We start from the raw sequence: 12,922 nt of genomic DNA on the forward strand, positions 1-12,922 counted from the left end.
TAAAGCACCTGGCAAAGCACTGTACTAAGTGTTCAGGAGAGTATAATGGTAGCAAAATACATATTTCCTCCCCTCAAGCTTCAGTCTGATAGGGGAATCAATCAATCAATCAATCATTTATATTTATTGAGCCCTTACCTTGTGCAGAGCACTGAATTAAGCATTTGGTAGAGAAGCAGCGTGGCTCAGTGGAAAGGCACGGGCTTGGGAGTCAGAGGTCATGGGTTTGAATCCCGGCTCTGCCACTTGTCAGCTGTGTGACTGTGGGCAAGTCACTTAACTTCTCTGGGCCTCAATTACCTCATCTGCAAAGTGGGGATGAAGACTGTGAGCCTCACTTGGGATAACCTAATGACCTTGTATCTACCCCAGCGCTTAGAACAGTGCTCTGGACATAGTAAGCGCTTAACAAATACCAACATTATTATTATAGAGAAGCAGCGTGGCTCAGTGGAAAGAACCTGGGCTTGGGAGTCAGAGGTCATGGGTTCGAATCCCGGCTCTGCCACTTGTCAGCTGTGTGACCGTGGGCAAGTCACTTCCCTTCTCTGTGCCTCAGTTACCTCATCTGTAAAATGGGAATTAACTGTGAGCCTCACGTGGGACAACCTGATGACCCTGTATCCCCCCCAGCGCTTAGAACAGTGCTCTGCACATAGTAAGCACTTAACAAATACCAACATTATTATTATTATTACAATAAAGTAAGTATAGTCCCTGACCTCGAGGAACTTACAGTCCAGTAGAGGAAGCAGACCTTAAAATAAATTATGGGTAGGGGAAGCAACAGAGTATAAAGTTATGTTCGTAAGCACCGTGTGCCTGGGTATGAGGTGAATATCAAAGCGCTTAGGGAGTATGGACGTAAAAGCAAAGGCAACGCAGAACGGAGGGAGAACAATCAATCAATTGTATTTATTGAGCACTTACTATGTGCAGGGTACTCTCCCAAGCACTTAGTACAGTGCTCCGCACACAATAAGCGCTCAATTAATATGATTGACCGACTAAGTGCTTGGGAGAGCACAATACAACAATATAACAGATACATTCCCTGTCCACGATGAGCTCACAGTTTGGAAGGAGTGACAGACATTAATATAAATAAATAAATTATGGATATCTTCATAAGTGCTTTGGGGCTGGGTGTGGGGGTGGTGAATAAAGGGAGCAAGTCATGGAGATGCAGAAGGGAGTGGGAAAAGAGGAAATGAGGGCTTAATCAGGGAAGGTCTCTTGGAAGAGATGTGCCTTCCATAAGGTTTTGAAAATGGGGAGGGTAATTGTCTGTCAGATATGAGGAGGGAGGGCATTCCAGGCCAGAGGCAGTACGTGAGCGAGAGGTCTGTGGCGAGATAGGTGAGATTGGGGTAGAGAGAGTAGGTTGGCGTTGGAGCAAAGTGTGTGGGCAGGGTTGCAGTAGGAGAGTAGCGAGGTGAGGTAGGAGGGGGCAAGGCGATCGAGTGCCTTAGAGCCGATGGTAAGGAGTTTCTGTTTGATGTGGAGGTGGATGGACAATCCACTTGGAGGTTTTTGAGGAATGGCAAAACGTGTCTGAACATTTCTGTAGAAAGTGTTGATCCGGGCAGCAGAGTGAAATATGGACTGGAATGGGGAGAGACAGGAGGCAGGAAGATCAGCAAGGAAGCTGATACAAGTAATCAAGGTGGGAGAGGACAAGTGCTTGGATTAACGTGGTAGCAGTTTGGATGGAGAGGAAAGGTGGATTTTAGTGACGTGAAGGTCATACAGACAGGACTTAGTGATAGATTGAATATGTGGGTTGGATGAGAGAGAGGAGTCAAGGATAATGCCAAGGTTAGGGGCTTGTGAGACAAGAAGGATGGTGTTGTTGTCAGGGGGGAGGACAGGGAAAGGCAGGGTTTGGGTGGGGAGATAAGGAGTTCTGTTTTGGACATGTTAAGTTTGAGGTGATGGCAGAACATCTAAGTAGAGATGTCCTTGAAGTCAGGAGCAAATGCAAGACTGCAGAGAGGGAGAGAGAACAGGGCTGGAGAAGTAGATTTGGAAATCATCCACACAGAGGTGGTAGCAAATGAATTCTCCAAGGGAGTGAGTGTAGATGGAGAATAGAAGGAGACCCAGAACTGAACCTTGAGGGACACCCACAGTTAGGGGATGGGAGGCAGAGAAAGAGCCCATGGAAGAGACCGAGAATGAGTGGCCAGAGAGATAGGAGGAGAACCAGCAGAGGACAGTGTCAGCAAAGCTAAGGTTTGTGGGAAGATAAGAGGTTCATTCATTCATTCATTCAATAGTATTTATTGAGCGCTTACTATGTGCAGAGCACTGTACTAAGCGCTTGGAATGAACAAGTTGGCAACAGATAGAGACAGTCCCTGCCGTTTGACGGGCTTACCGTCTAATTGGGGATTAGGTTAGGTTAGGTAGGGAAGGCTTGCTGGAGGAGATATAATTTCAGTAGGGCTTTAAAGATGGGGAGAGGGGTGGAAGGAGTTCCAGGCAGGAGGGAAGGCGCAAGCAAGGGAGAGATAGACAAAAATTATTTAGAGATAGTGAAAGCCAGAGAAAGAAGAAATATAAGCAGAAATGAATACATCAGGATGAAGCATCTGAAGAAGCAATTAAATATAATGAAATAAATCATAAATATGTATATGAGTGCTAAGGATGCAATTAAAGGACATAAGTGCTAAGGCTGGGTGTTGGTTTGATGCAGCTGGAACATGTGCAAATGAATTGGGGACAGCTTCCTGGAGAAGGTGGGATTTTAGGAGGGCTATGAAGATGAGGGGAGAGCTGAGGTGGCAGATTTGGAGGGAGAGGGAGCTCCAGGAACAGCATGAGTGAGAGTTTGGAGACAGAAGAGTAGAAAGCAAGGGCCAGTTGCATGTGTCCTAATGAATTGAGCACAAAGCTGGGAGGCAGGAGACCTGGGTTCTCATCCTGTCTTCACCACTTGCCAGCTGTGTGACCTTGGGCAAATCACTTACCCTCTCTGTGCTTCAGCTTTTTCATCTTCAAAATAAGGGTTCGATATCTGTTCTCTCCATTCTGATTATCCTGTACCTACAGCAGCGCTTAGTAAGTGCGTGGAACATAATAAAAGCACTTAACAAATACCACGATATGTACATGAAACAGACATGAAACCTGGAGCAAAGAGTTTAAGATGAAGGGTAGCAGGTGAAGAGAACTGATACGTAAGACAAAGAGAGCTAGTGGGGAGCCTTTTTTTAAAAAAAAATTATGGTACTTGTTAAGCACTTACTACATGTCAAGCACTGTTCTAAGTTAATTCATTCAATGGTTATTTACTGAGTGCTTACTCTGTGCAAAGCACCATACTAAGCACTTGGGGAAAGTACAATACAACCATAAACAGGGATATTCCCTGCCCACAACAAGCTTACGTGCTGTGGGGCTGGGAGGGAGGAAGAATGAAAGGAGCAAGTCAGGGCAACACCGAAGGGAGTGGGAGATGAGGAAAAGTGGGGAATAGTCTGGGAAGGCCTCTTGGAGGAGATGTGCCTTCAGTAAGGCTCTGAAGCAGGGGAGAGTCACTGTCTGTCGGATTTGAGAAGGGAGGGCATTTCAGGCCAGAGGCAGGAGGTGGGCCAGTGGTCGGTGGCGAGACAGGTGAGATCAGGTCAGAGTGAAAAGGTTAGCACTACAGGAGTGAAGTGTGTGGGCTGGGCTGTAAAAGGAGAGAAGCGAACTGAGGTGGGAGGGGGCCAAGTGATGGAATGCTGTAAAGCCAACGATGAGGAGTTTTCATTTCCTATGGAGGTGGATGGGCAACCACTGGAGATTTTGAGGAGAGGGGTGACCTGTCCTGATTGTTTTTGTAGAAAAATGATCTGGGCGGCAGAGTGAAGTATGGACTGGAGTGGGGAGAGACAGGAGGCTGGGAGGTCATCAAGGTGGAGGCTGATGCCGTAATCCAGGCAGGATAGGACGAGTGATTGTATTAACGTGGTAGCCGTTTGGATGGAGAGGAAAGGACGGATTTTACTGATGTTGTGAAGATGGGACCGACTGGATTTAGTGAAGGATTGAATATGTGGGTTGAATTACAGAAAGGGGCCAAGGATAACTCCAAGGTTATGGGCTTGTGAGACCGGAAGAATGGTGATGCCAACTACAGTGATGGGAAAGTCAGGGGGAGGACAGGGTTTAACTGAGAAGATACGGAGTTCTGTTTTGGACATGTTCAGTTTGAGGTGATGGGAGGACTGGGGTTGGTACAAGTTACTTAGGTCGTGATTTCTGCTTGATGCAACCAGAAATAGGTTGGCAATAGAGGCTTTTGAGGAATGGAAAGATGCGTGTTGCAGTGCTGCAGAAGCAGACAGTTGATAAAGCAGTGTGGAGTTTGGTCTGAAGGAAGGGGAGACAGGAGAGATGGAGCCCAGCGAGGAGGCTGGCTGAATAACCTCAACCATGTTCTGACCAGAGCTTGGACCAAAGTAGTAGCTGTTTGAGTGGAGAACTAGGATATTGTTAGAGAAGGAAAAACTGGCAGAATTTAACAGTTTAGTAGATGTGAGGGCTGAAAGACCATGAGGAGTCAAAGGTGATAGGCTTCTGGGATAGGGAGGCTGGCTGCGTCATTGAAAGAGATAGGAAAGCTAGGCCTAGACAGGTTTTGAGAGAGAAGCCCCAAATCAGGTGTGAGAATCCACTATGGGGCTACTGAGATGGGAGCCATCTCTGGGTCCTGAGAAGGTTAGTGATGAGAATTGCGAGCCCCTTGAGGGACAGCGTTCGTGTCTAATAATAGAGAATCATAGTATTTGTTCAGTTCTTACTACATGGCAAACACCCTTCTGAGCGCTGGAATAGATACAAGTTAATTAGGCCGGCATACCGTCTCTGTCCCCCATGGGGCTCACAATCTGAGAAGGAGAGAACAGGTATTGAATCTCCATTTTACAGAGGAGGAAACTAAGGCCCAGAGAAGTGAAGTGACTTGCCCAAGGTCACACAACAGGCCAGTGGCAGAGTCCGAATTAGAACCCAGCTCCTCTGACTCCCAAGGCTGTACTCTCACTAGGACCCGCTGCTCCTCACTCTTTCCCGGCGCTTAGGACCATGCTCTACACACAGTAAATGCTTAATAAATACTTATTACTACTACGACAATGGGCGGCTGAGGTGACGCTGGATGATTGGCAGCTGGGGAGAGGTTGGCAATTTGAGCCTAGAAGTTGAGGAGGTGATTGCTGAGACCTAAAGAGTGGGGAGGAGTGATCTAGGGGAGCAATGACAGCTGGGAACAGAGCCATGGGGACCCTGGGGAATCAATCAATCGTATTTATGGAGCACTTACTGTATGCAGAGCACTGTACTAAGCTCTTGGGAGGAGAGTATAATACAACGGAGTTGGTAGACACGTTCCCTGCCCACAAGGAACTTATGGTCTAGAGGGGGCAGAAGAGCAGCTCTGAGTGAATCTAGGAGAACTTCCAGGAAGAATAGCAAAGAAAGGTCAGGCAGGGCTTGTCTCTCTCTTGCCCTTTCTGACTCAAAGAAGTAGAGTGAGTAGTGTGGGCTGCTGTCTGCTTTACAGGAAAATCCACTTTTAACGTTGGTTTTCTCCGACAAGTAAATTTCTGTCTCACAGGCAGGTAGAGGGGTCAGGGACAGATATTACTAATGCCGAGGGAGTCGTGCCGAAAGTCAGGGCCATAGTCACAGCACCAGAACCCAGGACGTCGGGTCCTCCGGCCTTTGGCTAATTACCGTGACTATAGCAAGGATAACACGTTCTCACCTTTCCGCGGGCTTGAGAAGACTGACTCTCAACCTCCTCTCCATGGGCTCGCTCTCAAAGGGATGTCCTAGCGTATCCATCATTATTAATGAGAATGCTTTCAACTGAACCCCCACATGGCTCAGAGCACCGAATTAGGTGCTGAGATTTGAAAAGAACGCTGTCCTAACATCGGCTTTCCAGTCGTCACTGGTGAAATCATTTGAAGATGGAGGAGGCCTTTGCTCCTCTCCCTCCTTGTTCTGTTACAACACCCTAAAGCTTAGGTGGGCTGCCCTGAATTGGGCTGAACCAGAGGGGCAGTTGCTGTGGGCTAAGGTACAAACACAGAGGAACTCTGAGTCACTCCTCTGGCTTGGTTTGAAAATTACATTTGTGTTGGCTGCAAAAGTCCCTTTTTTCCCCTTTGCTTTTATTTGTACATTCGGACAAAAGAGGGCTGCTCCCTGCCAGTAGCATTACAGCTGAAGAGCTGTGAGTCTGCCTGGGCCCAGACCACCCTTCTATCAGGATGGCTCTTCCTGGGGCGAGGGGCCTTGGGAGGGGTTTCTTATCAGTATCAAATATGTTTCAAGGGCGACTCACACGGTCTGTTACAGCCCTGGGACTAGAGCTTCGGCAGTTATTGCTACACAACCAGCAGAGGGAGAGCAAACTTTGGCTCAGACCAAAACAAGGATTGTGCTTGGATTAAACCCCCGCCCCACATACACTCACTCCCAATTTTGAAGACATGCACGGCCACATGGTTTGTCATGAAGCCAACATCATTGTCATTTCTGGCAAGGGACTTGATTAAAGTCTTTGGCAAGGTGTAGAGACACTACCCAAGGCCCTACCGTTCCCAGAGGTCCGTGAGAACCCCAGACCCACCTCAGTTACTTTAATCAACAGATTGCTTGATATGGGCCTGTGGGGCTTTCTCGCTAAAATAAACCTGTGCGTACATGTGTTTCATTAATTAGAAGACACTTCTCACCTAATAATCGTAAAGCGGGTCAAATCTAGGGCAGGTATTACATTACTATGTTTCGGCAGATGTGCATGGTGTATCATTAGTGAGTGCAGTTATCATCCTTGACAGATCTGAAAAACCATAATGTAATATTAAACCTGAACACTCCAAAACAGCTTTGTACATTGCGTGCTGTGCCTGTCCCACAGGAATCGGCGAGAACAGTTTGATCCCTGCATGGACGTGATGTTCCAAATGAAGGGGTGGGTGGCTTTATGCTCACAAGCGGTGAAACCTGAATGAACCACTTCTCTTGTTCGCGGTAAAACCCCAAACCATCCCAGCCCTCACTTCCACCCCCCTCCCCACTAGCTCCCTGCAGGAGCTGAGATTAAGCCATCACAGAGTGGATCAGTAGCACCCTGAGAAAGTGCACACATCCTCCCTAACTTGGGTGCTGCTCGAAGAAAGAGCACTCGTCGTCTCCCACAGTTCGGCCGTCTGCCCTTTGGAGGCTGAGGGATCGCTTAAGCCACGTTGAGAGGAGGTTTGGGTCACCGGCCGGCAACTCCCGCTCCCCAGGGATGGAGCAAACGGTTTGCCTGCTTTCAGTTGACTCTTCCTTCTTTCATAGCGGGGGGGGCAGAAAAACCAGTTCGGGAAGCAAATAGCCCAACTCCTAAGAGCCGGCTGACTGTCCCAGGGAGAAAAGGGCCTAACTCCACAGCCTCCCGGGGCCCGGGAAGAAACCCACGTTCAAGGAGACGGGAGCTCAATTCCCAGCAACCACCCCATCATTTCCGTGTTACATAATTATCGGCTTAGCCAATCAGCAGGCCGCCTGCCAGGAGACCATCCAAACAGACCCATCTTCAGGAAGGCCCAGCGGCGCCTCTTGCCCTTTTTTAGCAGCGGGCGTTTTACATAAGCCGGAGCTAGTGGGCAGCGCGCCTAGGGGGCGCCAGTGGCCCAGGGCCTCGATTCGGTCCTCGGTGGCTCCTCCCTCGTACGCGCTCTACTCTTCCCCTTCCTCTCCCCGCCGCCGTGCGTGTGACGGGAAAGTCCGTCCGCCGCTCGGGCCCCGGGCGGCCTGTGGAGCAGCACGGACGGGGCCCTTTGTCTGGGCGGCAGCTGGGGCCGGAGCAGCGCAATTGCATGAGCCCGGGGGCCGGGTGACAGACGGGGGGGCGGGGAGGGAGGGTGTCTCTCCCCGAGTCCCTCACTGCCGTCAGGGAAGAAGCAGACAGAGGCCGAAGCTCATGTAACAATACTTTACTGAACAGAAGAGCATCGTTGTACAGTATTACATACTGGAATGTGGAGAGATAGCAAATTTTTTTTTTCTAAAAAAACATTGTTCCCAGTAGAAACATAAATAGAGCAAATCGAACACTTCAAACAACAAAAAAAAATAGCTTGAAATTCTGTGTGTCACATTTACACTTTGTACAGAGGATCTGAGACTCGGGATGTGCAAACAGAACACACGACACTGAAGAGTCTGTAGAAAAGAAAAGACTCGGATCTTCTGTTCGTGAAGAGCTTGTAAACATGGGGGAGGGGAAGGTGGGGCAGAAGAGTCTACGATGGGGGTGGGGGTGCGTGGGGAGGGGAAGGTTCATCATGCACTCGGCCCTCCCGGGCTGCGAGCTTGTCACTCCGGGCAGGGTCTTCCGGGCGCCCCGGTCCTCTCCACTCCTGTCCTGTCCTCTCCTCCGGTCTCTCCTCCGAGTCCGGGAGCGATCCTCGTTCCAGCCCTTTGCTAAGAGTCGAAGACGTCGTCTCCGTTCCCACAACGTCCTCCGCCGGCCTCCTCCTCCTCCCGAGCCGCGGCCGGGGGTGGGGGGGGTGGGGAAAGCCCCTTTGGCCAGGGTGGCCCTCTCCGCTGAGTCCGGGGGGGGGGTCTTCTCCAAGGGGGGGGGGAACGGGAGGGAAAAGGGCCCCGCGCTACTCCCCGTCCCCGCCTGCTGCGCAGCTTCCTCCCGAGCAAGCCACTCGCCCTCGTCGGTCCTACGAAAAGTCGGAGAAGGGGCAGAGAAAGGGAAGGGGGGGGCGGGGGCGAAGGCGATGGCGGAGCGGCAGGGCCGGAGCCTGTGCGTGGGGGCGCCCTGGCGGGGCGTGCGCCCTGAGACCAGTCCCGGGCCAGGCGCCCGGTCTCAGTGCCTCCCCGGGGAGACTGGGGGTGCGCGCCCGGCCGGGCCCCTCAGTACGCGGGGACCTGGTGCTGGGGCAGCAGCTGGCAGCCGCTGTTAACATGGCTGAGCACCTTCTGCTTGAGCTGGGCCACCTGCTCCCGGAGGAGGTTGGCGGTGGACGCCAGCTCCGTGTTCTGGCTCTTGAGGCTCTTGACCTTCTCCTCCAGCCGCGAGATCCGCTCCAGCTTCCTTTTGCGGCATTTGGAGGCGGCGATGCGGTTCCGCAGCCTCTTGCGCTCGGCCTTGATGCGCTCCTGCGTGTCCATGTCGATGGGGGAGAGCGGGGGACTCTCGCCGAAGCTGGGCACGTCGGGCACGATCTGGGGCTCGTCCTTGAGCGCCTGGAGCCGGGGGTGAGGCTGGGGCTGGCCCAGGCCGGGCGGGGGCGGGTAGGGCACCGTGTCGGTCGAGTAGTTCACCGTGGTGCTGCCCAGCGCGCCGGCCGCGTTGCCCGTGTAGCTGCTGAGGTTGGCGTAGACCGGCGGCTCTTGCTGCGCGAGAGAAGCGGCGGCGGCGGGGGGCCCCGAGGTGAGATCGACGCCGGCCCCGCCCGGCGGCTGGGCACAGCCCCCCGCGGCTCCGGCCGGCCCGGCCCCTCCGCTTAGCTGGTTCTGTTTATGTAAGTCCTCCAGGGCCTTGACGAAGCCTTCGGCGAACTCCTGCTCCTCCGTGGCCGTCACCTTGGGGTAGAGGAACTGGGTGCTGGTCGGGGTGGTGGTGACCAGCCCGTTGGACTGGATGATGAGCCGCTCCAGCTCCGGCGAGGCCAGTTTGAGCAATCCCAGGTCCGGAGAGGTGAGCAGCCCCTCGGCGGCGGCGCCGCTGGTGTCCCCTCGCAGGTGGTGGCCCCCGTGAGGCGGCGGCGGGGCGGGCTTCAAGGTGGCCACAACCTGGTCGCTGAGGTTCAGGGTGAGACCGTCTTTCTTCATCATGCTGCTGCTGCTGCCGCTGCCGCCGCCGAACGGGGAGGCGGCGGAGGGGAAGCGGCGGCTCGGGGAGGCGAAACTGCTGCCGTTGTTGTTGCCGCTGCCGCTGCTTCTCAGGCTGCTTAACACATCATCATGGTAGAAGGGTGTTTCCATTCTCCTCCTCCCCCGCAGCGGCCCCGGGGGGGGGAGGGGAGGGGACCGGGAAGAGGAGGGGAAAAGGGGGCGGGGGGAGGGGGAGGAGGAGGAGTAAGGGGACGGGGGCGGTCCCAAGAGGATAGGGAGGCGGGCGAAGAGGGGAAGGACGGAACAGGCGCCGGGCTACGGGACTGCTTTTTTCCCTCCCCCGCTTTGGGGCGCCGCCGCCGATTTCACCCCGCAGAACCGGCCGGAGCGCTGGCTGCGCGGCTCGCGGGGGAGGCAGTGTGACCGAAAAGCCCGCCCCCCGCTTCCCCCCCGTCTGTCCGGCCTTAGCAGCGGCCGCCGCTCCACCGTCGCGCCTCTTATACCCTCAATCGGCCCCGATGAGCTCACTTCGCCTCCTCTCTATTGGACGCAAATGACGTCTCCCCCCCGGCCTCCTCATTTACATCGGGGCGGGAAACCTCCCCGCCTCCCTCCTCCCCCTCCGGTCGTCCCAGCGACGCGAAGTAAACTGCACAACAGTGCGCGGCCTTGTGGGTTGATGTCATGGAGGCGGGGTCCCGGGGGTTGGTCACGTGCCGTTCTCTGGAGCTGGCCCGGCCTCGGCCCACCGGGCTTCGGGACTATTTATAGGCACAGAGGGAGTCGCCTGGTGCGGGCCCCGTGGGGCCATCGCCGCTCCTCCCTCGTTCCCTGCCCCCTCCCCGGTCATTGGCACGGTGCCCCCCTACCTCCGGGTCCCCTTCCTGGAGTGGCGTGACCTGACAAGTGTCCCACCTGGCCGTCGATCGTCCCCTTCATTCATTCGCTCGAATTTATTGAGCGCTTGCAGTGTGCAGAGCGCCGGGTGATGTTCAACACGACGGTGAACAGTGACTTCCCCTGCCCACAACGAGATTACAGTCTCCCTGCCCGCCCCCCGCCTGACCGGAACGACTCCACAGTCACTCGGTCCGCCCGTCCGGTCGCCCGCCTGTCTTTACAGCAGGAAGAACATTTATTTTTGGGACTGTCGCTCTCCCCTTCTAGACTGTAAACTCGTTCTGGGCAAGGAACGTGGCTGCTAATTCTGTTGTACCCACTCTCCCAAGCGCTTAGTACAATGCTCTGCACATAGTGCTCTATAAATACCATCGATTGAGTGAGGAGGATAGTGACGTGTACATATTTATTCTATTTATTTTATTAATGATGGGTATATATCTATAATTCGATTGCTTTGTATTGATACTATTGATGCCTACTTGTTTTTTTGTTTGGTCTGGTTGTCTCCCCCTTCCAGACTGTGAGCCCGTTGTCGGGTAGGGGTTGTCTCTGTTTATCTTGGGATTTGTTAAGGGCTTACTATGTGCCAAGCACTGTTCTAAGCGGTGGAGTAGATATAAGGTCATCAGGTTGCCCCATGTGGGGCTCACAATCTTCAGCCCCATTTTACAGACGGGGGAACTGAGGCACATAGAAGTTAAGTGACTTGCCCAAAGTCACACAGCTGACAACTGGCAGAGCCAGGATTAGAACCCATGACCTTTGACTCCTAAGCCTGTGCTCTTTCCATTGAGCCATGCTGCTTCTCTATTGCCGAATCGTACTTTCCAAGCACTTGGTACAGTGTTTGCTCTGCACACACTAAGCGCTCAATAAATACGATTGAATAAGTGAATGAATAACCATAATAAAAATTGTATTTTTTAAGTGCTTACTGTGTACCAAGCACTGTTCTAAGTGCCGGGGTAGATACAAGGTAATCAGGTGGTCCCACGTGGGATTCACAGACTTAATCCCCATTTTACAGATGAGGGAACTGAGGCACGGAGAAGTGAAGTGACTTGCCCAAAGTCACACAGCTGATACGTGGCAGAGTCAGGATTAGAACCCACAACCTCTGACTCCCAAACCCGGGCTCTTCCACTAAGCCATGCTGCTTCTCAATAAGATAGGATAGGTCTACTCGAGCTTGGGAATGGAGGAGGGCAAAACCAGCACCAGGTCTTGGAATAACTGGCAACCTGTTGCAGAGCTCCCTGTGCCTTCCTACCTCCTTCCCTTTGCTCGCACTGTTCCCCCAGCTTGGATCTCCCTCCCCAGTCAATCAATAATAATAATGCTGGTATTTGTTAAGCGCTTACTATGTGCAGAGCACTGTTCTAAGCGCTGAGGTAGATACAGGGTAATCAAGTTGTCCCACGTGAGGTTCACAGTTAATCCCCATTTTACAGATGAGGGAACTTAGGCCCAGAGAAGTTAAGTGACTTGCCCACAGTTACACAGCTGACAAGCGGCGGAGCCGGGATTTGAACCCATGATCTCTGACTCCTAAGCTCGGGCTCTTTCCACTGAGCCACGCTGCTTCCCAATCGAAGGTGTCTATTGAATGCTGTGGATATGGACGTAAGAGCTGTGGGGCTGAGGGTGATGTGGATAAAAGGAACAAATACATGTGTAAGGGTGATACCAAACCACCGCCCGGGCCCTTCTGCTTCGCCCTGACTCGCTCCCTTAGTTCATCCCCCGTCTCAGCCCACAATACTGCTGTACACATCTGTTATTTATTTTTATTAATGTCTGTCTCCCCCTCTAGACTGTAAGCTCATTGTGGGCAGGGAATCTGTTTACTGTTATGTTGTACTCTCTAAAGTGCTTAGTAAAGTGCCCTGCACACCATAAGCGCTCAATAAATAAGATCGAATGACCGAATGAGTGCAGGGCACAGCAGTAAGCATTTGGGAGAGTACAATACAACAGAGTTGGTAGACGGGAACCAACAAGGAGCTGACAATCTAGTGGGGGAGACAGACATTAAAATAAATCACAGAGAAGGGCAGCAACCCAGCATAAGAATCCCCACATCAGACTGCAAAGCCTTTCAAAGCCTTTCAAAAATCCCACCTTCTTTAGCAACCTTTTCCCAATTGATTTCCCAACACCCTGAGCCATATCATCTCTT

General features: G+C 52.6%; 1 protein-coding gene across 1 annotated transcript; it reads right to left on the reverse strand.

Annotated features, from left to right (window-relative positions):
• Positions 1–7,970: 7,970 nt before the first annotated feature.
• On the reverse strand, positions 7,971–10,044 carry JUND (JunD proto-oncogene, AP-1 transcription factor subunit). Its single transcript, XM_001512398.4, has one exon. It carries the CDS (start codon positions 9,988–9,990, stop codon positions 8,917–8,919), a length of 1,074 nt encoding a protein of 357 aa, XP_001512448.3. The 5' UTR covers positions 9,991–10,044; the 3' UTR covers positions 7,971–8,916.
• Between the last annotated feature and the right edge of the window lie 2,878 nt (positions 10,045–12,922).

Source organism: Ornithorhynchus anatinus, chromosome X1 (assembly GCF_004115215.2).
Source record: "Ornithorhynchus anatinus isolate Pmale09 chromosome X1, mOrnAna1.pri.v4, whole genome shotgun sequence".
Taxonomy (NCBI): Eukaryota; Metazoa; Chordata; class Mammalia; order Monotremata; family Ornithorhynchidae; genus Ornithorhynchus; species Ornithorhynchus anatinus.

Bases quoted from the DNA above. Each gene is read 5' to 3' on its own strand.
- JUND (XM_001512398.4), bottom strand. From the start codon at position 9,990: ATGGAAACACCCTTCTACCATGATGATGTGTTAAGCAGCCTGAGAAGC.